The 26,811-nt window shown below is 29.3% G+C and overlaps 1 protein-coding gene across 1 annotated transcript; it reads right to left on the bottom strand.

Moving 5' to 3' along the window:
* Positions 1-107: 107 nt before the first annotated feature.
* Positions 108-24,819, bottom strand: LOC128390115 (uncharacterized). The gene is made up of 13 exons (XM_053349787.1): positions 24,459-24,819; positions 22,098-22,403; positions 20,948-21,271; positions 18,452-18,742; positions 10,672-10,959; positions 7,110-7,421; positions 6,099-6,239; positions 5,356-5,389; positions 5,172-5,275; positions 4,971-5,101; positions 1,247-1,468; positions 799-985; positions 108-684 (listed from the first exon to the last, which is right to left on the bottom strand). The coding sequence occupies exons 2-12, from the start codon at positions 22,150-22,152 to the stop codon at positions 914-916; spliced, it is 1,974 nt and encodes a 657-aa protein (XP_053205762.1). The 5' UTR covers positions 22,153-22,403; positions 24,459-24,819; the 3' UTR covers positions 108-684; positions 799-913.
* Between the last annotated feature and the right edge of the window lie 1,992 nt (positions 24,820-26,811).

The raw sequence follows: 26,811 nt of genomic DNA, 5'->3' as shown, positions 1-26,811 counted from the left end.
TCAACATTGATTTGAAATCTATTGATATCAATACAACATTCATCATGATTCCAAGCAGCACACTCACCATGTGAGCTAAAATTGATTAAAAAAAATAATAGTTCAATGTTGATCTAATATTTATTAGCTATTTTATTATCTTTTTTTAGTAAATTTTGACATTGAAAAGTTTCACCTTGGACTTATTAGTTTTGGTTACAATGTATTAATTTCATTCGTTAGTCCGGTTCAGTTTCATGGCGATGAAAGTTTTCAAATTTCCAAGTTGAGCTGAAAAAAAGAGCTTCATTTATGAGCTATCACAGTGTTACTTTCGTTTGAATCACAGCGATTATGTATAAGCCAAGGTTCCTTCTGGTCAATTGCGTGGTCATTTTTGTCATGATGACTTTGGTTGATTGACATGATTGGGACATTTTCTTTATCCTTCATTGACAATTGAGTTGACGAGAAAACAAAATCCATACGATATAAGATCAAAATATCAGCTTGATAACATTTCGTTGATCGAAATTATTTTCCAGAGCCTCTTGTGAATCAAAAACTCGAACCACTTTTTTTATTAGCTGTCCACAAGGATTTTCTCATTGTATGGACAATCCAAATTATCATGACGAGGACATTCAATATCATGAATTTAGAGAAACTGTTGATAAATCAGCGAATAAATTGAATTACTTGTAACTATTAGTAATCATACGAAGTGTTTAATTTGATTGGCAAAAAAAAAACAAGAAATTCAATTAGTATGTGAAACATATGATTGGTGAAAGAAAATTTCATCATGATAATATTTACCTTGGATTCTGTATCCAAACATTCAAACATTTTTACATTTCGACGATTTTTTTTCTCTCTATTTCTATTTAATCACATAGTTCCAATTGATCAGAACTCATCCAGTCGATTGAACTTAAACCAGGGTAGTCTTATTATCAACAATTGTCATTGGACTTATTTGTTCCCGCGGAAGTTGAAATGATATCTGAACCCAAAAGATGAGTAAATTGTTGCACAATTAACACAACATGATGATGATATAAAAAAAGAAACATCAAACTCAGATGAATAAACTTTGGTGATGGAGAATGAACAAAAAAAACCAAATTCATGGTATGTTTCACTAATCAGGTATTCATTTTAAATCCTTGCCTGTTAACTGAACTAAATGTTACACAAGACCATTGGATACATTGTGTATTTTAACTTTCTAGTAAGATAACAATTAGTTAATTATATTACTTACAGTAACTTCACTTCCATCACATGAGATTCTGATATTTTTCATTAAACTTGCATCTGAAGGGATAAGATCATTATCTGAACATTCATCGTTCACCATAGAGCCAGAATCTATTAGAAGTTGATTGCATGTTTCACTGATTAACGATATCTTGGAATCTTTCCCTGGATCCTCAAGAGAAGAAGATAAATTTCTCAGACGAACATGTTCCTCAACCAAAGTTCCCTAGGATAGATTAAGATGAGGAAGAGAGAGAGAGAGAGAGAGAGAGAGAGAGAGATATAAAATGAAACATTTAAAAGGCACATGAGATAATCCATGAGTAACTAGGGAATCAGAATATTCATTTCATGATAAGATTTAATATTTTACTCTACTGTGAATGTTATCAATTTTTTAATAGTACAAAATGTCTGGATAACATGAAATCCAATCTGATTTCGGAAAATAATAGTAAAAGGATAACGTGACAAGAGGATAATCATTGATAAAACATTAAAAGATTTACCAAGATTAGTGTTAAACTTTGATTGATTCATTTTCGGATATGTACTCACTTTTTATCATTACTCTTATTTCATCTTATATATTATATAATTTTACTCGGAATTGGGAGAAAAGAAAAAGGGTTAATATTGAACCGAGTTGAATAATGAACAAAATTCTGACCATTAATCATTCTGAAGATTGAGTGAAACCTCAAAATAGTGAACAACAATTAGATCGAGATTCAATTCCATGGTGAATTCAGTTTTTTTTTCCAGATCTTTATGTTTTCATTTCCATCTTGAATTTCATACAGAATCCAAAGACTCACAATTCTCTTATTATTTTTTCTCATCTAGGTAAATATTAATACAACCATGTTTACTGAATTCTATGTGTAAACTGAATGTAAACTCATCCCATGTGATTAAGATACCATAAGGAGCATGATGAGGAAAAAGTTTCAAAAAAAGTTCCAGATTAACATGGGTTTTATCAGAATTTAAAAAAAAAAAGTTCAGCTAAACTTTTCCCTGTACTTTGAATTTGGATGGGATGAAAATCTTAATAATTTACTTTCAGTGATTAAATAATTATAACACTAATTGTCATAAATGCTAATGAGTTTCACCTCTGGTCAGGTTGGTTTAATGAGATAATCAATAATTAATCAGTTTTTCTGGTGAACAAAAATTCAATAATCTCCATAATCATATACACAAATACTAATACTAAATTCAGTTAATTATCAGATTAATTGTTTGGCGAAAATTTTTGTTCATTAAAAACTATCGATAAAAGTTAATCATGTTTATCTTGTTAGAACAGTTTAATTTGAAGATAAAAAGATCCACCCAAGCTGAGGATAATTCCTTTGGATTGTCAATTGTGATTAACTTGGTTAATTAGCAAGTAAGATTAACTTTCCATAATAATAATAAGATTATCATTTGAAACTCATTCACTTCCTGGACATTTTTCCCCTGAGAAAACGTATCAAACCCGGATAAGAATCTTAATATACTGATGAGATCTACAATCAACTACTTACTCATTAGTTTTACTATTCCAAAGAATATAATCAACCTTAACTTATGAACTGAAGGATAGAACTTTTTTTTCCTTCTTCTAAAGAAAATGTTGGTCTCTCTTTCTCTCTCTCTCTCTCTTGATATTCATGATGGTTCTGAAAATTTTCAGGTTGAATGTATATCAACATTTATCATTGACCATTGATCATGATAAAAAGGAAAATGGTAACAAAAAGATGACTCCAGAAAAGAAGATGAAAAAAAAAAGATAAACATTTGAATGGTAACAAGTGACTGAGGAAAATGTTGATTCTTTATCATAACCATCAATTTTTACAAAAGGAGAGAAAAATTTTGCATTCCCTTGTGTTGAAAAGTGTATTCAAAAGTGATATTCATCTCAATGGGAAATAAAATAATAAATGGATTTATAACTATCATGGAGGATGTGGAAACCTACATATGAATAAATCTGAATGGATTCTGTGTCCTGATAAAATTCTAGGAAAAAGTTAAGGAAAAAGCCTAAAATATATTCTCATTTTATCCCTTTACACTGAATACTATTGATTGTCACAAACAATTCAACACAATCCTCATCAATTTCACTTTTCCTGATAAAATATCATCAGCATTTCAATTTAACCATTTATCTAACTGTGATTTGGAAATTATCATTCCAACAGAATCTGATTTTTCAGATTGAAAATAACGAACGAAAAAAAATGTGATATGAAAAAAAACAAGATTTTTCATCATGTAACATGATAGCATTTTCTGTTAAAAGAAATGCTATCAGCTAATCATATCAATGTCAAAGATATAATATCAGGGTGTCCGAATCTTGGTTTTCTCATTCTGTTGAAAGTTTCTAATTTTACTTTTGTTGGCACTTTTTTCTCATTCTATTCTTCTAATGGATAAGATAAATAAATAGCTGGTGGGCTATTATCAGCATGATGAAATTCTGAGAGACTCAATGATGGATTGTTATCATGATACATTAGGAATGAACTGAAAGTCCATGGACTAAGTTTCCTCTAGGGCAAAGTTTTCACACTCAAATCGACAATCAGAGAGAGACAAAGATAATAATATATTAACAGATAGTTCATGAGTTCCGAGACATTGTTCAGACTTAAGAAATGAAATTTTCTTGGAAATTCTATTAATAATCAAAATAGGTTTAAATTTCCGATTTAGGAAAAAACAATTTTATAGACTAACGAACACTTTTTATCTGAACAGTTCAATTTTTTTCCTTCTATTCTTCTCATTATCATGTTACGATCTTTTTGAGAAAATTTTCTAAGTCGACAGAATTGAAACAACATGATAAAGTTTCCGAAAACTATTCAGTTACAGTTTTAGAATCTAATTTGATTTGGATAGAAGAGAGAAAAAATAAAAGTTCTAATCATTGGAATAATGTTTTTTATTCTCATTATCAGAAATAGAAAATAATAAATTCTCTTCAGATTCGAGTAGAATATTTTTCTCCTACTACAATTTGAATCGACTTGTAGGTATTATTATTAAACATTTTGTCTTTAGAACTTTTTCTTTTCCATCTCCCCTGAAAGGATGAGAATAAAAAATTTGAAAATATTACTGAACTTTTTTACTTCTCTACTGAATCTGAAAATTGTTGTTCCAGTTCCTTATTCGAGTAAATTTTGTCATGATGATGATAAAAAGATAACAAAACAAAGTACATAAAATGTAATAGTAATATTATCATTCTGAAAAATGGATAAGGAAAATGTTCATCTTGTTATTACGATTCCATTTCTGATTCCATCTCAAATTTCAAATTCACCTGAGACCAATACATCTGAGTACATGGGTATTCATGAATATGAATACCAGATAACTTGGAATACATTTTTTTCCTTCTCACTTTTCAACGTTTGACATTTCTGTCCATAAGATTAGGGTGAGGTAGACAATTCTGGGAGAGAGAGGTATCATAAAACTCAGTAAATATATTCTTCATATTATACTAATGATATCTTTCCAAATATGATTCAATACAAAGAATAAATTGGAAATTTTGGTCATTTCGAAATTAACTTGGAAACGTATTAAGACTCGAAAATGGGCAAATCGTCTCCACCAATATAAAATATAAATGCTAAGGAAAATGTCACAGAATTTTCCATGAGATTCATCGGAAGAGAAAAAATAAATAACTGATCATTGGAACTAACCTTTACTGAAGATGAGGATAACTGATATGATTTGACTGTTGGACTTTCAGGAATCATTGTTGACCTCATTGGAATCGGAAGTTTATTTTGTTTTAATGTCATTTCAATGGTTTGTTTAATGTTGTGATAATCTAAAGTTGAGACAGAAAAATGATCCAATCATTATTTAGGAATTCAAATGAACCATAACTGATTACTCACCATAAGGATTCTGGAAACATGAGATGTCTCCGTTTGGAAGGCTTTTATCGATATTAACTAGATCACAAAGGCTTTTCTCTTTCTGTGTTATTCTGGGATATGACCTGAGGGGAAATAGGGCAGAAGAAAAATTCAGTATTAAGAATTGAGAATTTGAGGTTTTGTTTGGAAATGAAATTCTTACTTTGATTCATCGTAATAAGCGGTTGAAGGTCCAACTAAATGATTGGGATAAAAAATATCAATAATTATTTTAGTCAAAAATTAATAATCATATCATCATATGATTATCATAATGATAATAATAAAATCAAAGATTAATCTTATCATTCAAATTGATTTATTTGGTGAAAGATAAACATTTATGATAAACGTCAAGTTAATCAATACCCTAACAATATGATGATGATTATTTTATGATTGTGAATCAATCAAATATAATGTTGCCCAATAAACTAATGATTATCATGAATTTATTAAAACATGATAACAATAATGTACAATAGATAATTATAAAGATGATTACACATGGCGATTAAACAATAATCAAAAAACTCATTATCTAACATTGATATGAGCTAATTGTTAGGATTAAGAGTAAACTAAATGTTAGTATTAATCCTAATACAGAATCATGATAATTTATCTCGGAGGAAAATCCAGTCTCTATTTTATTCTTAGTCTAAGAATTTCTCTCTCTCTCTCGCTCTCTCGCTTGCACTCTCTCTTTCACTCTCTCTATGTTCAGGGTGTTCAATACAATAAAATCTAAAGGAGATGATTAGATAAACTGATAAGATTTGACTGATTGAAAGGTTATTATTATTATCCTGACGATGATTATTATTATAATTCCAATCATCATCAGGATAAGTTATTAATATAATGATGAGAAGAGATGAAGATGAAAACAGATTGTGAACTTACCCTGTCTTCTGTCAGTAACCTCAACACGATGTGATTTGATTCTTATAGCCAATATAATCATGATGATAATGATGAGAATAGTTCCAACAATGGCCATTAATATAACCAACAAAGGACTGTAAGTATCTTCCCTGGTAATATCTTTAATGATGATGAAAAGAAAGAGGAGGAAGAGAAAGAAAAAAGAAGATGATGAAAGAGAAGATGAAGATAAAGATGATAATGATGAGAAAAGAAAATAAGAGAAAGCGAGCAAGGAAAAAAAGGGAAATAAAGACAAAAGGTTACGTCGAACTCATTGTCAACCTTGTGAAATGTTTATCCGAAAATGGATTCGAACCATCAACAACTTTTCATTATATTGATTCAATATCTCGCTCATAATCATCATTGTCTTAACCATTCTCTCTCATTTTGACAGTTATTCAACTGTTAATACAACTTCAGCTATTGATCTTGTTAAGGAGAATGTTAAATTATCACCAAATTAATATTCATTCATAAATTTTATCCATTCATTCATCACAACTTTTTTTCTTCTTCTTTTCTTGAATTAATAATTCTTTCATTATTATTGAAAAATTATCTCAACTATTAAATTATTATAATCAAATCAAGTATCTCTCAGAGTTTTATCAGATTTCCGTTCAATTTACATTTCAACCATGAGAAATGAATCAATTTTCACCACCATGTTCAACATCATTTCTTTAACTGTAAGTGTAATATCTCAATTTCCGATTCTTGCAAAAAAAAAATAAAACCATTTCCGTTTCCCAAACTTGAAACAACTAAAGTAAAACAGTAACTCAACTCGACTTATTAAATTGATGTTCATCTGAACTTTGATGATGAGTCTTGCTGATTGGATGGATTTCATTTGTAATCGAATTAAAATTTTTCAAATACAAACAAATAATGGATGGAAAAAAATAACGGTAAATTGTGCTCCTCAGAATGAACAAAGATAAACAATCTTTAATACTGTTATCCATTGAAACGGAAACTTACCTTGTTTCATTTGATTATGTGTCATTGTTGTCGAGGATAAAGATGCTTTCAGGGAGACAGGGTCACTTTGACCTCCAGTGGTCTTAGAGTAAACATATAATTCATAATAACCCTGAGGCGATAAATCTTGAAGTAAAAACGTTGGACGATCTCTATTGGTAAGGCTTTTTATCTTCTCACGGGTTTTGGCTTTATAAACATCGATAATGTAAATGGGCGAAGGTCCAGTAAGTGGGGTAGTCGAACAATCAACTAATAATCCAGTTAACGATTGATTCTTCATGGTACAATTTTCCACCTTCACTGGAATACCTTTGATCATGATCAAGACAAACGAAAAATAATTGTTCAAATCAACGATAATTCAATTATCTTATGCTTGGTGTTTCAGTTCATGAACTTGATGGTTTGTTAGCAATTCATATTATCAACGTTGTTTAGATTCATCAACACTTGGAACACAATCTAATATTGATTAAGTTAATTCTTTGGAAGAAGTGAAAAAAATTGCTTAATGATATTGTATTTCTCTCTCTCTTCCAATCATGATAATATCTATCAGAATATTGGAATAATAATAATGTTAGAACTTTTTTTCTCACTCTTTATTTATCCATAACTTTCCCATGAAATTAGGAATCATTTTCTCGTTCAATATAATGTTGTTCATTTTAGTAATTGTTACGATGTATGTGTGTTTATGTCAACGATTAACTATCAACAATCAGCAATTAACTGTTTACTATCAAATGGTTGACAGTTGGTTAAGTCAGTCAATGAGATATTAATGATTGTTTATTATCATCATAAACTTCAATGACTCCTGATAATGATACATGTTATCAGGTAATATGTGTATTAGTTATTATCTTTTCCCTTTTTCTCCCTTGATTAAGTTTTATTCACAATCAGAATATTAATCTCATGGAGAAATAATTATCATGGAATCATTTTCCTGATCAAAATGAGTATAATAAATTTCAACTTGATTAGGTTATTATTATTGCTCCAGGTTATCATTAATGAGCAAAGATTTAAGATACAAAGTAAATTATTGGAACCACTTTCAAGAGATAAATCAACTGATTTTGATTGGAACATGAAACTGTTTCCTTTTATATTTAACATGAATTAGATTGAAATGAGAGTAATAACAATCATCTTGATAACTCTAATTATCATCAAATTCTGATGAAAGTAGTTAGATAAAAATCTTATCATGTATACACAATTCAAGAGGGGAAAAAAAGTTTTCTCGAATTGATCCAATTCTCATTAGATTGAACTGAATATTTCGATCAACCAATCAACATTTACCTTGACTGGATTTACATTAGAAAAACTTATTTCCAAGAACTGTCATTTTCCATCATCATGATAGTAAATAACTTACATGATGATAAAAAATTCTTGTTATATTTCAGAGTTTCAAGAATAAATATCTCTCTCTCTCTCTCTAAAATGAAGATGAAATTTATGGTTTTATCATGGAAATAACTTATTGGTTGGATGTTTTGTTATCGACTCAGTTTTTCTTGATATAAAATAGTTCTCATTTAAGAATAATGGAAACTCTCAGTCCAATATATAGATTATCAATTCCTTGTCCATTTCATGTTAAAATTTTTTCCCATGTCCCAGAATTTTCATCTCTTCTTGTCAACAATTTTTGAACAAAAAAAACGTTTCACTGGTTCATCGAAACACAAGAGGAAGATGAAAAAATCGTTGAAACTTTATGAATATTATTCATTAATCATGGTTTTCATCACTATTTACTCTGAATTTTGTATGAAAATAAAAGTAACAATATCTTTCACCATCATGAAAAGTAACGAGTAAACTATTAATAGGAAAAGTGTTCACTTCATGATACGAGTTTCACAAATTCATCATGTTTCCTCATTTCCATCCAGAGTCATTAATGTCTTGAAAATATTTCCCATTCTTACAATGTAAATTTATCAACCCCTGAAAATGTAACTACCATGATGGATTCATGTTGAAAGCTCATTCATCTTGAAATCTCATTCTAAGATTATCTTATGCACTTGAAATGAATCCTAAATATATAATATACACATGAGAAGAAAAATAAAAATTTCATTCTTTCAAGACTTTTTGTTTATAATCATTATTCATATTGACAATTAACTTTCAATAAAGATAATTACTGAATCGAGTAAATTACCATGCTAAAAATATTTGCAAATAAATTCCTATGGTGATGAACTTTCAACCTGAGTAAAAGATGAGCTGAAAGATAACACTGAATGAGAATGAAAATGAAAAAGTTCATTCCAAATTCAGTTTTATCTTCAAATATTACAACTCATCTAAATGAATAAATATCAGTAAAAGTAAGCAGAAAATTTTACTCATCCTCATCTTCATCATCTCCCAATGTAACCAATGATTTTCTAGAAAATCATTCAATTGATTAAAACGGTTCATCCAAGTGTTGACCAATCACAAATAGAGAATCCAATAAGTTAACCATTTTGAAAATTAAATTAAACTTTAAAAAAAAAGAGTTCAAACAACGATAAAAATAAACAGGGAAAAAAAAGTAGAGAAAAAGATTCCTGAATAAAGATGTGATGAGAAAAAAAAAGTTCTGATACTTTCTGATAATCTAATGACAGAATAGATAACTGATAGTTTCCAAATGAAGATGAATTAACAGTTAGAAACATTTACTATCATTTGATAATGTACATTATCATCTAATGGTGTTTAAAGTGTAAACAATTTCGCAATTGATTATATTATCACCCAAATGTGATAATATTGAAAAGTTGAAATGATTCCCTGTCAATTGGTGTAACTTGTCATGATTACTGGTTCGTTGATACACTTTATTGATGTTTAGGAAGAGAAGGAAGAAAAAAAATCAAAGATGAAACAGAAAAAAACTGCTAATTCATAAGAATTGTTAATTCCTATTGTCAGTTGATGATGAAGATGAAGATGAAGATGATGATGGAGAAAGAAAATAGATCACATGATTTCTTTGGAATACTAACATTCTTGATAACCAACGAAATGAAAACTCGATAGTAGAAGACGATAATCGATTTTACCGTTAATTCCAATTGAGTCGACAGAAAAAAAAATAACAACCTCTCCATTCATCCTTCCTGTTTGTTGCTGGTAGAGGTTCTTTAGGCCTTATGTATGTTTAATTCTCAATCAATCTTAATTAATTGTTACACTCTCACTGGTACATCACATGGTAATAATGATAAATGATACAATCAATCAATCATTTTGTTCATTGATTACAAAACAAACACCAACACTAATATACGAAGCGAGTAAAAATAACAATGAAAATACATTGAGAATCCAAGAGTATCAAGTGAAATGTTTGCCATCAAATATTAATAACATGAGAGAAAATAGAGAATCTCAATTGATCAGGAATAAATTCATTATCAATAACAATGTTTAACTTGAAACTGATTCATTGACCATCATCAATATTAATATCCAAATGGAAAAGTCTCTAAGTAATTAGATGTAATTAATGTTGATGTTTACAAGTATTAATATACTTTACCTGGAGGGATAATATTAAATGAGCAAGGATCCTTTTGATGGCCGATTGAATTTGAAGATGTACAATAGATTGAACCATAACCGTAACGATTTTTTGGTGAATAAAGTAAATAACTTGTAGTCTCATTAACGGTATAATTGTTTATCCCATAATTAGTTGATGAGCTATTTAAATACCATTTAAATGATATCTGATCTGGATCAGCATCAACAGAACAGCTGATTAAAGTTTCCTCACTTGCACCAATAGGATAAACTAATTGTTGATCTGGCTTACAAATTGGAGCGACTGTTAATGAGACAAGAAACATAATCAGCAAGAAAAAGTGAAAAGCCAAAAAAAAAAATGATAATATTTTCATTAGTTTGGGTGACATTGTCATTAGTTGAACTCATTGGGATAAAATGATGATAATAATAATCATTATGATAATAGTTGTTAATAACGATGATGAGGATGAGGATGATAATAGTTATCATCTGTGATAAAACTATTTTCGTTGGTAGAGAAAATTTTTCCTCTCCTCTTCATTGTAACGATTGTAACTCATATATAAATACTATTTCGTTGATAATGATTCCCTATTACATGATAATGAGAATCTCTAGTTTTCTCCAGTTGAAACTTTACTTTTTTTCGCCTTCTATTATTCAGAGTTATCAGAATTTTCTTCTTCTTCTTCTTCTTCTTTTTTCAGTTGTTGTTTTTTCTTTCTATTTTCTTGGCAACTTTTAGATCACTTTCTTCCTTGGGATAATGTAAAGGAAGTATGAGATTAAAAGATGAAACATGATGATCATGAAGTTAATTTTTTCCTCCATCAAACTGAACAATCTCACTCACAGTTTTTGATAATGATGAGGTAACTTCACCTCAGTTACAATATAATTATATGCTTGCGGCTATTTTATTATCTCTTTTTGCTCTGATCAAAATAGGAAAGTAAATATTATATCATTGATGAATTGGTCAATGAAATGGTTTCCAGGAATAAAGATAAAGGTAAAGTATTAGGATGAGAATGATGATGATGATGATGATGATGAAGCAGCTGAAAAAATATATACTAAAAATCAAGGATAATCTAAGTAAAATGTTGTGTTCGATTGTTTAACTAACAACTTTGATTGATGATAAATGATCTTGTTGATGAACAAAAGTGAATATAGATTCTTATCTGAATATAAAGAATCATTGATGATAATAAAACATGATGATTATGTTAAGGAAGAGAGGATGAGGTAGAGTAAACCACACATATATACACATACAGGGAGAGAGATAGAGTAGATAACTGGGAGTGAGAGGAAATAGTAAAAGTTGATCCATTGAATTGGAGTTTCGAATAGAGAGAAAAGAATAATGAAAAAAAAAGTTCGTAATTTAGACTGAAAATCTCAGGGACTCTTAATGTTTGTTCATCATGAGTAAATTGACCAGCCCAACTGAATGATTCATTTGAATTTGGTTCTTTGTATTATCTTTGATTTGAGCAACATTTTTTCTTAGACTGACCATAAGAAATGATGGAACAATTTTCTCATGAAACAAAATAAAACTAAGGAGACTTGAAAAAAAACCCAAACAACAATTTACTGAATCTCTTGAATCAAATTATCTTTACGTGACTTTTAAGATTAAAGTTACTATCAAAAAAACTCATTCCACAAATCACATTGGAGACATAAAGTAATGAAGATAATACTTAGTACGTTGTTGATGATGATGATTAAGATGAGGATGATTATGATAATAGAGAGAAGGATATTTAAGCCTGATAACGTTAAACCCAAAAGAAAGTCAATTAACTGATAGAAAATATTTGATATTGTTACCTTGTTCTCTTCCATCACCATCTCTCATCTTCCAACTCTCTCTCTCTCTCTCTCTCTCTCTTCCTCTTCCGTTCTCTTTGCCGGTAATACACTATTATCATCTCAAGAGAGAGAGAATTGAATCCCCATGAATATGTATCTATCTTTTATCGTCCAGAACAGTTTTTATTTATACAGCTAAGTTAACATTCAGATGATAATCATCATCATCATCATCATTATTATCATCATCCAACTTGAGAAAGATAATCATTCCGTAGGCAATGTTGGTTTTTGTTGTCATTGGTTATTTGTTATTATTAAAACGATTGACTTTCCAATGATAATGTTAATAATAATAATAATTTATTCATCAGCATCATTTCAAGTCCTTTGAGAATCAATTATTAATCTTAAATGTAATATTAACATGACATTTTCATCTAACTCAGATAGAGGTTCAAGATTAATTCTCAGTTTATCATGAAATATGAAGCAAAATGAACCTTCAAATTGAACTTGTAATTTCATTTAATAAACGATTGATTGATGATAAATTCACAAGGGAAATAGTAAAGTTATCATTTAACTTTATATATATATTCTGTAGCATTACTAATTACAGAACTTTTTTATCAATCAATTATAATTCAATCTAATCAGTTGCTTTTTGTATTCTTAAATATTTACTCTGTCTCATTTATGTTATTAGATGAAAATAATTTCATAGCATTCTAATATTGATACCATGGAGATTTTATATTAATGAACCAGAATCGAGTTGTTTGAAATTTTATTCCAATTCAATTCTGAGTTGAAAAATTCTTGACTCACTTTGAATTTCATGTTGAAAATTTTGATAAAATCCAAGTCAATTTTCCTGAAAAGCTAATTGAAAACCATCAACAAATTATCATAAACTTTCAATGATAAAAGACTCAGAATCGATAAGTTTATTTTCTATCAATTGATTAATCTGATTAAATCACTTTGATTCTTAATTGGTGTTAAATGATGTTAACATTTGCTAAGATAAGTTGATGAATGAGATGATACGATGATTGTCCAATAATCAATTCCAAAGATAACGGTAAATCAAATAACTAATTTCTCATTATGATCACGATAGATAATAAGATAATCTATCATTGATATCATCTATTATAATTGATTTTCGTTACGTAACAAAAGGCCAGCTATCAATTTACAGGGAATTCAATGTTGCTGAACTAATTAAATTTTCGAGCACAAATTATCCATATTTAGGTTGATTCTTTTCACAAGTAACCAATTGGTTGAGTAAACTCAAAGTTTCGAGAAGAAGAACCAAAAAAATCTAATTCATCAAATGAACGTTTTTTATCTCAATCATTATCATGGTAATTAACACGATTGAATGACTTGATTCTCATTCCTTTTCAGCTTAACATGAAAAATTAATAAGATTGAAAAAGGATTAACAATGAATAAGATGATGAAAAATCAACACACTCAGTTGATTTTGATGTGATCAGAATGTTGAATATGATAAAATAATAATAACAGTAATGATAAGTACCAAGAATGAGAATAAAAAATCAAAGATATAAACAGGATACATTGAAAGTGGATAGAAATGAGGATAACAGGGAGTTGGAAATATAACAGAATTTAATTCTAAGTGAAATTGATGTTACTATTGAATAACTGAATTTTATTTGCATGGAAATGATTTTTTCTCGCTCGATCCTCTTTCCTTTTGAAGGTTAACTTTCCAAATCTTACGTGACCTTTGCCATCGAATGTTTAAAAAGATGATTACTTGTAATGCACAAGGATAATGGTTGGAACATTGAATCGAAATATAAGAAAATTATTACCCAAAGAATGTAAAAAGTTTAATGTAAGGTCACTATGGAATAGGTTCAATTTTCGATTCGAATCAAAGTTCGCACAAGCATGAAAGTTATTTTACTTTAATCATCCTTCATCGGGTCATTCAAATTCATCAGGAACATGATTTCTCAGACCATAAATCTCCAGTTTATTTCTCTTTCTCTCTTTATTCCCATGAATGTGATTCTATCCAGTTCTCGATATATATATATTATATAAATAAGAAACTTCTCAAAAAAAGTTCACAACATTTTAAAATTTCCAAAAGTTTAAAATTTGTTGAGAATCAAATAAGTTCAAGTTTAGAAACTTTTCTCCTATTTATCTTTCACTATATTTTCACTATTTCTTTTTCATAGTACAAAAAGGAAGACTTTGAAATGTGGTGAAGATAATGGAAGAGAGAAGAAGAGAAAGAAAGAAAATGAAAAAAGTTCTAAAAAAAGTTCTAAAATGAAAGAGAAAATCTCGTTAACCGAATTTTTTTTTCCTCGACTATCGAGTTTGTAAAGTTGTCCAGAAATTGAGGTCCAACCATAGCTAATTTTAGTTCTAAATTGAGAAGGTAAAAGAAAAACAATCTAATGTTATGTAAAAAAAGAAAATAGAACCAAAAACAAGAGAAATTGCAACATTTTCCTCAGAATTGTAACTAAATAAGATTGGGAAATAATCTCGAATCCAAAATCACCAAACAAATATGAGTAATCTTTCCGGAGAAATCATGACGATAATAAGAATTAGCAATGATTAATATTTCTCGATATTGTTTGTTTATCAATTCTCTCTATTGATTTATCTCAAATTTCTTTCCTTCACTCAAAATGGAAAACATAATTTTCCTTATTCAATATCATCATGGTTATCGAAAGGATCATATGTTATCTCATGATTTTCTTATATTAGAAAGTAAAATGTTAAATTTTAATGAATAAAAAGTAAGATGATAAAATTCAATAGTAAACAGAACTAGAATTCTGGACTCTGGTAAAGTAAATGAGCTGTTCATGGAAAGTTCTTGGATTGTGAGTAAACATTTTTCTCTTCCCTTGGATTATCCTCATTAAAATATTAATATTTAAGTTTAACCTTTGATGATAAGTTTTCCATCTTCCCCTGGGAATGTGAATGTATTTCAATACATAAAGAGGATAAAAGTATTTCTACCATGAGAACTCAGAATCTTCATTAGAACCAATTTATTCTCAACAGATTCTTTCACCATCTTTATCTGGGAAATTTATATTGAGCTATCAATCTTCAGGGTTCTAATGAATCTTTGGATCAAACGATATCGATTTGAGAAGACAAGAGATAAATATGAACATGGTGATAAGTGTGAGAAGATGAAGAAAAAGATTGCAGGATTAGATGAAGATGAGCCTCATGGAATTGACGGATAGAGTCAAGAGATTTTCATGGTCCATGAGGTGAATTTTCTCTCAGTAAAATGAAAGAAAGGCAGAGAGAGAGAGAGAGAGAGAGAGAGAGAGAGAGAGAGAAAAGAAGAGAATCTCGAAAGAAAAGAAATCACTCATAAGATGATAAAAGTTCTGACATTTGAAAACGAATGAATGTAAATCTTTTCTTCATCATCATCATCCCCATGTCATCTGAGCGATAATTATGAGAAGGAAAATTTTGTATCATGAAAGGTCATCACCGAGATAGTGAAAATAACTCAGCCAAACTCTTCCTCGGCTCTAAGCCTTCCTTTGTTTTCAAATTATCTTTTCCATGATAACATAGAAAGTGAAGGATTTTGAATAACCTTGATAACTCTGAATTGAGCTGAACTCGTTCCCTTTCTTCATCACTTGACAGTAAAAACCATCTCCTTTTCATTTTGTTTAGTTATCATTATTGAGCTCATAGTCTCTACTTTTTTTTTACTTCTCAATTCCATTAACATATAAACATGGAACTCTAGTCTCATGATCATGGAGATTGAATCAAAATTTTGGAATGAGGAAACTTGAAGAAGGAAAGAAAAAGTAATATCTTCATATCGAGATAACAGTTTCATTCTTTCTCAATGAAGAAGTAAAATTTTCTTCTATTATTATTGCTTATTATTATTCATTTGATTCTAGAAAAGTTTCATGAGGAAAAAAAAGAGAGTAACTTGTCTGATTGTATTCGAAATGAATTGGAATTGAAAAATTCAGTTGTATTCATATACAATTCAATTTCTTAAGTTATATTAGACAAATTGAATTCGTAAACTTGATTGAAAGGAAAGAGAAATTTAAACTTGACTTCGTTTCACTAAACTCGAAACCAAGTTCGAAGTCCAAAATAATCATGATTCCAATGTCCAATGACGATAATTGACTTTACTATTTCTTTTCAATCAAATGAAATATCAATCAGATGAATATCAATTATGAATTATCATCAGTCTAATCTAATCTAATCTTCTCAAAGAGAAAAAGTTAATTTAATCGAGAAAACTAATTGTACTAATTATTAATGAACAAACTTTCTACGAAAGTTTGTTAATTGAGAGACCATTTAGGATAATTAAATGAATCATTCTTAAATGATTTCTATCGTGATCTAGAAATCTTTATCTAATTGTCTAATCTCAATCTCTCTCTCTCATCTGAATTTAGCTCTAAAAGTCAAATGCGCTTAGTACAATATAAATTTGAATCTGAATTCTCATGAATGGGTGCTCAGATTTCGTTCGGACAATTTTCCGTTTTGTAGGATTTTAGCTGAATTGATACCTTAACCTTTCATAGACTCCTCTTAGCCTGAGCATAATCTTAACTGAAAAATCCACCTTATCTTATTCATATTTATGATAGTTGATACTCTCTATTGACACTTTTACTCAATTTCTTATCTGAGACAAATTCATTATCAAATTGATTCTCAAATGATTATATCTATTGTCATGGTCAGATAATCTTATCGAGTTATAATAATAGTTGTAAAATTTTATCAGATTAGTTGACCTAAAATCAGTTGATGATTAGATCTAAAGAAATTGTCTATTGAACATAATGATCCAAGTCCATGTAAGTTAATTAGTCTCATTATCAAGAAGATAAGGTTCATCAATTGAATTGAGATGATCCAATCTCCCTGGAAAATTGACTATTAATCTGATTTTAGAAAATTCTGATGAATGGACACAATGCATGAAATGAGCAGAAATTATCTCGAAACAACCAGTCAGAATTATGTTATCGATAAAAAAAAGTGAAGATTATTTTCTGACAACATGTAACAATAATGATGATAATAAATACGATACTGTCCACAATTCAGTTGACCAGTAAACTATAGGTAGTGACCATTTATCGTAATCACATTTCATTATTATCATTTCTTATCCACTTACAGAATTCACAATTATCATCACTTCCCCTTCATTCACATACATCAAACTCAAAGTTCTAATGACACAATTTTCTATCTTATTCATTTATCTCCATCTCTCTCTCTCTCTCTCTCCCTAATCAACATCATAATTCTGATCATCATCATTCTCCTCTTACTCTTCCTTGACCATTTCCTGATCATTTTTCAGTTGTTGTATTGTAATGGTCATCGACATTAATGACCATAACCAGTGATACTTTTCATTTGACAAAACTAATCATTTCAAATTTCCGGATTCAATTTTTATTCATCAACATGATTGACCATCATCCAAATCATTATCATAACCATTGACCACAATCACAATCTTAATAATCAAACAATTTTGTCTCATCATCATCTTGACCAAAAGATGATAAATAATAACCAAGTTAGAAGATGAGAGAATCAAGAAGAAGAAGAAGAAGAAGAAGAAACTTTGACAATAAAATTTGAAGAAAAATTTTCTCCCAATTGCTGAGTAAGACTCAGAATCTTTTTCAGGGTGAAAAGATAAATCTTTTCATTGAAACATAACAATCACATTGGTAATAAATAGTTGATTATCCTCATTAATAACAGTTATTAACGATAATTAATAACGTTGTCTTTTTATATCTAAGTACAATAAATGGCTTCGGATTATCATACTAATCTTATTAAATAAGTTGCTCATTATTAATTGGATTGAAATTGAATCTATCATAAATTATACTTACATTGAACTCTCAGGAAAAAATGATTACTACGACCCTCGCCAACCGAGTTAATTGCTATACACTGATAATTTCCCCGGTGGGATTTTTTCACTTTTTGTAGAACCAGAAAATTATTTGAAACAATTAATCCATCCGATAGATTGGAAATTACCGGATTATCATTGAAAGTCCAACCGATTTCAAAAATATTTGGATTAGCGATTATGTTACATTCAAGGATCACATCGATTCCCTCCTTGATATTGTTTGGATTTAAATTGGCACCAAGGTTAACGGTTACTTTAGGTTTATCTGTTTTAATAACAATTAGTAAAATCGATTAGAAAATTAATTGTTTCAAACACTTCAATCAATTTAATGATCGTCATCAATCAATATAAATAATACATATATATAAATTCATTAGACTAATTAAAATGTAATTAAAACGGATCACAATTTAAGGGTAAAAATACAAATCATTTATCATTGATGATGATCATCATCAATAATTGTCTCATTAATTGTAATTTATTAACAAGTCTTGGGGTTTAAATGTCTTACCATTAACAATTTAATTGTTGTTACCCAAAAGTTGTTACAATTAATTAATGATAAATACTTTCCTGTGATAAATACTTAGGCTGTTAATCATGTTAATCTAATTTTATGCTTTTTCCCTATTGAGATAACGGTTTTTTTTTTGCTTATCCCATTTCAACAGCACATTGATTCAAATTAAGCTGTGATTAAATTATCCGATTAATTGAATTAAAGGTTTCAACTTAAAACATATTTAATAGCCAATATCAATAATGAATTAATCAATCAATCAACAGACAATCATGATAATTAAAGGATCACTTTTGAAACTTGATAATCTCATTTTTCTCACCATGAAATCATATTGATTCAACTTGACTGAATTCAGGCAATATTATTAATAGTATTTGAATATTGTTTTTTTCCTCTTCTTCCTCTTGGTCTCATCATTTAGATGTTAATTATTTTTAGTTATACATCTTAGCTTAATTAATACTGTCAGGATCTGTTTCTTAATTGATTCTTGATATTTAATCATCACAGTTACCAAAGGGATTGGTGATGTTCCTTGGGAAGGGAAGATAACTCATTTACATCATGTTCTGAGGTTAAACTGGTGAAAGTTGTGAAAGGTTAACAACTATATATAAAAATAATTCGAGCTCATTAATAAGTTATAAGTTCATTCTGGCTTTTTCTGTTGTTGTTTATTGTTTCAGGTTCCATGATGGTGTATAAAAAAATATAATAATAATAATATTCTCATCTCAAATTGGTTAAGCCTCTTTTGTTCATGCCTTTAATCATCAAGAAAATTCATGCAGAGAGTAATACCATCATGATAATAGATTGATCAATTTCACCATAGTCTGAATAATAATATTTATTCATCATAATGATGAGAGAAAGAGAGAGAGACCCATGAAAAAGATGAACATTTATCTTATATATTCAATTAAAATTAGGATTCTAGTTTAATCTCAACTTTTTGTTCTGTATCTCTTTCGTCTGTGGATAATATCATATGATAAAATCAACACTGTCTAGATAATATTATCATATACTAGAGTCTAGTTTTTCATTCTCGTAATATTAATTGAACTCTAGAAACTTTCTCCATGAAGAAAATGATTCATTTACATGGTGAATGGATATAAAGAAGATTTATTCAGATTCTATTAGAACTTAGATTGTTAAAAATGATAATAATCATTGAACATCATGAAAAAAATAAAGCAAGACAATTTTTTCACAGTTGAATGAGTCAAATTTGCTTTACTTGTTTCAAGATAATGATAGACTTTCAGAATCATCTTTTTCCCTCATGATAACCATGATAACAATTTCATCATGTTGACGATAATGGTGATGGCTTTAAAGTGGCTATAAAAAGCACTTGAATGTCAATATCAAGATAATATATGAAAATATAAATTTCTTCATATTATATAATATATTGAACTTTTTTTTTCTTCTTTCTTCCGGTTCAATAGAAAGTTAAAAAGAAAAAATAAATTGTCTTTCTTTCTCCCATTTTTACCTTAAAACTTTATCCAATGAACTTTTCTGTTTATCTTTATAACATTTCCATTGTTTACATATTATTATTTATTGTATATTCTTACAACTAACCATCATCATCATCCACAAATCCACCCTCAGCTGGGAGTCAGAAATTATATGTTATATATACACCATTTAGATATATCGATAATTTTATATCACTTTAAAATCAATATAAGGTCAATGATTGAACTCAATGGAAAACAGGAGAGTTGAAAATATCAACTGAGTAGGTGGAAAGGGTTATCATGAAAGTGAAACAAAGTTTTCACTTTTTGAACAAAATGTTATCATTAACTTTAGTTATTTTTTATATACCCTTTCATTGATTGAACGTGTTATTACAGTTGTAACTTTGTATATTACATAATATATATGCTGAAAGAAGGAAAAAACTATTATAATACTTACGAACAACTTTTAACGAAAATAATGAATTCCTTGTTTTATCATCTCTGAAATCAACTCTACACCGATAATCACCTTCATCTTCAAGTTTAACTGATTTAATTACAAGCGATGGAGGTGAGGTTGTCTCATTGACGTACATACGATCATCGTTACCAAATCGTTTAGCTTGAGGGAAAGGCACTTCTCGAGCATCGAGACTGTAAAAAGGCACTTTGAGTCCATCTTTGTAAAATAACATTAAACTGACAGTATCATCACCCCAATCAGAGACGTTACATGAAAAGGCAACGATACCACCGAGGGTAGCAACATATTGAGATAAAGCTAAAGAGGAAAAGAGAAGGAAAAAAAATATATTATCATGGAGATAGTAATCAATTGATTAGCAAATTAATCACAATCCGATGATCGCCTTCACACTATGCAAAAGCTAATTGAACACTAAGCTATTTACATGAACACATTGGTGTTGAAAATATGCAATATTTTGAGCTTAACTGAGCTTCTAATGTTAGTTTTTTTCTTTTGCCTTGTTTTTTTCATATCATATTATCATTTTGCTCATCATCTTTGAACTGAACCAGAACACATGCAATTGCTTATGTCATATATGAAAAACCACTTTGAGTAGATAGTTTTTTTCCCTCCTCTTTCACTGATGTTATACTCACCGTATATCATCATCACATGTATTTTTTTGCTCCTTGCACAATGTATTCACCAACTATAAGGCTCAGACATTTCATAACAATTCAAAAGCTCAAGATAATAATGATGATGATGATAACAATAATGATAATATTGTGGGTATCTTGAGGATTGTGATGTAGAAAAAAACTAACAAAAGATACTGTTCAAGTTATTTGATGATAGTAACAAAAAGTACATTGACTGAGTGTGGAAGAGAGAGAAAGAGAGAGAGAGAGAGAGAGCAAGATTGGGAGTGAGAGAAAGTAGAAAAAAACTTGGAATGAGAAGTGGGAGTGAGAAATGAACAGAACTTGGGTTTACATACTGTGGAGAAAATTGGAAAAGAATTGGTTTTCCAAGGAACAAGCAAAAGAAAAAAACAACTTCATCTGATGAAGACTAAAAGATGAAGATGGGAGAGAGAGCGAGAGAGAGAGAGAAAAGGTTAGATGATACTCACCAATCTTATAAGATATATCATAACAGAATATCATGGAAAGAAATCGAAGAATCATTGTTCGACCCCAATCGCTATTTCAACTCTTTTTCTCCTCCACTTTCGATTCTCTTTTTATTTTATCCTACGAACAACTATTTTTCCACCTTCTGCTCCTCCTTTTTGACTGTTTGACTTCCTCAGTTTCCTTGTTGGATTTAGATGTTCACCCTTATCTTGGGCTCATTCGAGTGGTATTATACTGAAAAAGGATCAGTATGATTTTTGATTTCTATCTTCTCTTGTGCTTCTGTAAAGATGAAGTGAAATCTATTGTAAAAAAAGAAATCGTAATGAGAAAGACAGAAAGATTGAATATAAGTTAAATTGAAGATGAAAAGATGATGATGATGATGTCTAATTGACTGGTGTTATCGAAGAGAAGCAGAAAAGGAAAGAAAAAAGTTTGTATTTTATCCACCGAAATTTGATCTCATTCAGATAGAACAAAAAGTTTTATCCATTTCGATATATTAAAAGGTGAGAGTCTCGATAAACTCCTAAGAGTAGTTCAGTAGACGGTTAACTATGCAGAATTTACTATCGCTCTCTTTCTCAGCTTTGGATAAAATTGATTATGTAAAAGTCTACGATTCTTTTTTATTCCATGCAAAACAGGGAGAGACTGAGTAAAGGTGAGAGTGAATTGGCTGGTGAAAAGTTAAAAAGGTTAGGTTTGCAATTCTCATGATAATTTAAGGCAGAGAGAGAGAGAGAGAGAGAGAGAGAGAATGAGAGAGAATGAGTGGCTGAGGCAGAGAATTGCAGAAAAAAACTCAACTGAACATCATTATCGATGATGATAAACTCAGATTTTCACCCAGAAGCCTGAAAACAGATTCAGTAGACATTTATTTTTCAACTCATGCATCAACATTGAGATGATGATGATGATGATGATGAGATGAACTGAGAGTGATAATGAAGGAGAAGAAAAAAACAAAAGTAAACTAGTTATCATAATTATCTCAAATTGAAATTGTAAAGGTAAAGTTATTCACTTGTTAGATTGAAAGTAGTGATAATCATTATCTTACTCTTGGTGAAAAAAAAAATTTACCATGCATTGAATTTAATCAATGATGAACAAAAGATTATCATCATGAAACTATTAAGTTAGCGAGAAAATTTTCCATTCTAATGATTTCACCTGAAACAATTTGATTCCCATCAAGAACAACATAATATATATTACTCATGAATTCAGTTCTCAATTTGTCAGATTGATAATAATCTTATATATATTGTGAGCCAATGTGCTAATATCATTATAAGAATACATCATTTTCTACCCCTGTTAACATATTATTATTATTATTTTTACTTTTTTTTTCTCCACCAACCTCATGGTGGGAATGCATCATTATCAGAGTGTTGTGGGTTTTTCAGGAAGCTTGTCAAAGTTAATTACAATACACGTTGGAGTTATAATAGTTAAGGGAATTGCAATGAAAACCAGATTCATCCACAAAATCAATTTTATTAGTTTAGAGGTAATAAAGTTAACCATTATTATCCTTGATTATTATATGTTATCCAGAATAAACAATTGCAATGATCACTAAAACAATATTGTCTGTGACCAAAAGTATTCAACACTTTGTTTACTTTGGATTGAAGATTCTGATGATCATGATTAAGAATCGGATTCATGATATACAATATAATGGATTCCCTGTCTGTCTGTCTCTTTCTCTAATTAATATTACAATCGTTTTAGTATCTTAACTTTATCTTCTGCTTATTTTCACAATGTTTCACCTCTTTTCTCATTGTAAATGAATTCTGTTTTCCTTCTGAGCAATTTATTTCATTCCAATTGCAATATGATTATTATCATGCTGTTTCAATTAACTGATCACCAATTTACTAAACATGATGATGATGAGAATGATTATAACTCTCTCTCTCTCTCTCTCTCTCTCTCTCTCTCTCTCATTATCATGATGATAGTAAATCTTTTATTACTATTATAAGACAATACAATTAACATTATCATTACAGTTTTAGTATATTGTTCATGATTAAGACGAAAGTTTCATCGTTTGGAATAAGTAATTGATTTTAACCTCTTAATCTCATGTAGTTGATTGAATTGTTTACTCCAGAATCGTAAGCCGTTTATTAAACTCCAAGTTCTGCTGATATGTAATCAACGATTGCCTTTGGAATAGCTGAAGAAAAAGTTAATTCAAGATTGAACTTTGAGTGAAGATGAAGTGAAAATGAGATTTACTCAGGGAATGATGATTTCCTTTCTTTTTGTTCTTGAACTTTTCATCTTCTTTGTCACCTATCTGATAACATCAAGACTTAAAACCTTACCTTTTGATGTGAAATATTGTTCAACAATGAATTCACAAAGGAAGAAAAATATTATCGAAAACTATTAACAGAAAAGTGAACATTTTATTTCATCTTAAAGTTGAACTTTTCTCGATCACTTTTTCCAATATATAATCCGATTGGTAGTCGATCACACAACACTGTAATCCGGTTGATGGCACTAAGTTACAATTGTATGATGGTGACAAGAATAAGATGATTAGGTGATGATTATATAAACAATCAAAATAAGTTTATGTTTACAGTCTGAGGGATGAACTTGAAACAAGGATTTCTCATGTATCCTGAAGAGAAGAGAAATTGGATAAATCAAAAGAAATCACAAATATCATAACCATGAGCAAGAATATTATCAAAATGAATGAGAAGAGAACTGGAAAGAAAAAAGTTCTAATACAAGGAGAGCCCGTAATTTAAAGATCGCGCAAGTCTGATATCAAGATTCTTCTGATCATGTTACTCAATCTGTATTTAGTTTTCTCTTTTCGAAGAGCGAAATTTTCTTAAACTATTATTATTTCAACGCTAATCACAAAATCGCACTTGTTATTCACAAGAATTTCCTTAGTGATTTCGCTCTGCAGCTTCATTAAAATCTTCGACTCGTCAATGAGCTTCACCATGGACAAATAATAGATTGCAGGCTTATTAGATTACAGAGATTTCCACTTTTTGTCGGTAAACTTTTCCATAAAATGATCTATTCCAACGATTACTCAGATTCTTTCGTTACTCTAAAATCGAGGTAAACTAACCTTTAGAGTTCAATCAGCATGAATTCATCTCTTACTGGAAGCAATATCATGATTAAGTAATACACATAAGATGAGACCATAAGAGTTTAACTTGGAGGAAAAAAACGAAAGGGATTAACATGGTTGAAAAGCTTGTTACATTTTTTTCACTTGATATTATCTCAAGATAATTTAATCTAATCCTCTTGAGCCATGAATGTCAGAAGCAATGGTTTCTTACAGTATCAATTCTGGAGACTTAAGACTGAATGAAATCAGTTTCTTAGGGTTTCCTTGTTACCGCAAGAGTTTTTCTGTACACATATACAGAGAAAAGAAGATATATTCTTCGATTGATTCCAAGGTATAACATGTATAAAACATGAATAGCTAATGATGAAGATGAAGATACGAGATAGAAGACAAAGAATATAAGTTTTGATATTACATATCAGATAAGAGGATTTATTTTCTAATACTATGTATGTATGTTTTTACTTTTCTCCTTGAGTAGAACTTTTTCTCTCTCTCTCTCTTCTTCTTTTCATTCACATCATTTTCTCTCAGATGAATGTCATTTGAATCGAATTATGATTCATTCTGATAAGGAGGTTTTACTTGTTGATTTTGGGAAGAAAAAAAAATGTTCCAATGTAAATGTGATTCTTTATCTACAGTATCTTATACTCTGATTACTTCGTGTCAAAAGATAACTTGGAAAAATGAAGATTATTTATTCTGATGTTGATATACACTTTATCTTAAATCTAAGTTACATATATGATCTTATTCATTGTCAAAAAGAAGAAGGAAAAAACTTGAAATATTGTTCAAGTTTTCGATTTTCATGAATAATGTAAATCGCTTATCATGTGAATAGATGTAATTTCATATAATCAATTCAATCGGCTAATATATTTGAGCTGAAAGTTAATTCATTTAATAAGAAGTTAATTAATCGAGAAGTTTAAATTTAATTGTAATAACAAAACAACTGGTGGAAGTGAAAAGTTTCTCATGAAAAGAGAGACAATTTTTTTTCTACTCTCTTTAAATTCTGTTAACATTTAGCTTGGCTATTTCTCAGAATTTACCATTTTCGAAAGCTCAGAATTTTAGTTTCACATATAAATATTACGACAAGTAATGTTCACTTGTGAATCTCTGTGTATAAATCTAATTAAATCATCTCATCCATCATGAAGATTATAATTAAGAGTGAAATGGAAAACCTTGATTTATTTTCATTTATTCTGGCATCAGAATATTCATTCTGACCCAGAATAATTTAATTCCCTCTCTCATTTCCAACTTATAATCATTTCCTATCCATTTGTTTACCTCTGGCTCATGATTCTCAAGTTTCTCGTAAATACAATACTGGTGATGATGATGATGATGATGATTAGAGTGTTGAAATTCATGGTAAAAGTTAAAAGCAAAACCATGGGATTAATGATGTAACTTGAATTCAGTTAAACAATCGGAAAACCGGTCAAAAGTAAAATCAACGTAAATAATAATATGAATAGTAACTGAGAGTTGAAACAAACTATTATCATTACGAATGATAAATTCACTTCAAGTTATGCAAAAGA

The sequence above is a fragment of the Panonychus citri genome, unplaced genomic scaffold (assembly GCF_014898815.1).
Source record: "Panonychus citri isolate SS breed McGregor unplaced genomic scaffold, ASM1489881v1 Contig00115, whole genome shotgun sequence".
NCBI classification, from domain to species: Eukaryota; Metazoa; Arthropoda; class Arachnida; order Trombidiformes; family Tetranychidae; genus Panonychus; species Panonychus citri.
This window is presented reverse-complemented; position numbering and strand designations above follow the sequence as displayed.

What these genes read in the sequence shown, in the direction of transcription:
- LOC128390115 (XM_053349787.1), bottom strand. Translation starts at nt 22,152, where the DNA reads ATGATTCTTCGATTTCTTTCCATGATATTCTGTTATGATATATCTTAT. An exon ending in TTTTTTCCTGAGAGTTCAAT is followed by an intron (nt 10,960 to 18,451) that starts GTAAGTATAATT and finishes TCTCATTAACAG; the next exon opens with TCGCTCCAATTTGTAAGCCA. An exon ending in ATTTAATATTATCCCTCCAG is followed by an intron (nt 7,422 to 10,671) that starts GTAAAGTATATT and finishes TCATGATCAAAG; the next exon opens with GTATTCCAGTGAAGGTGGAA.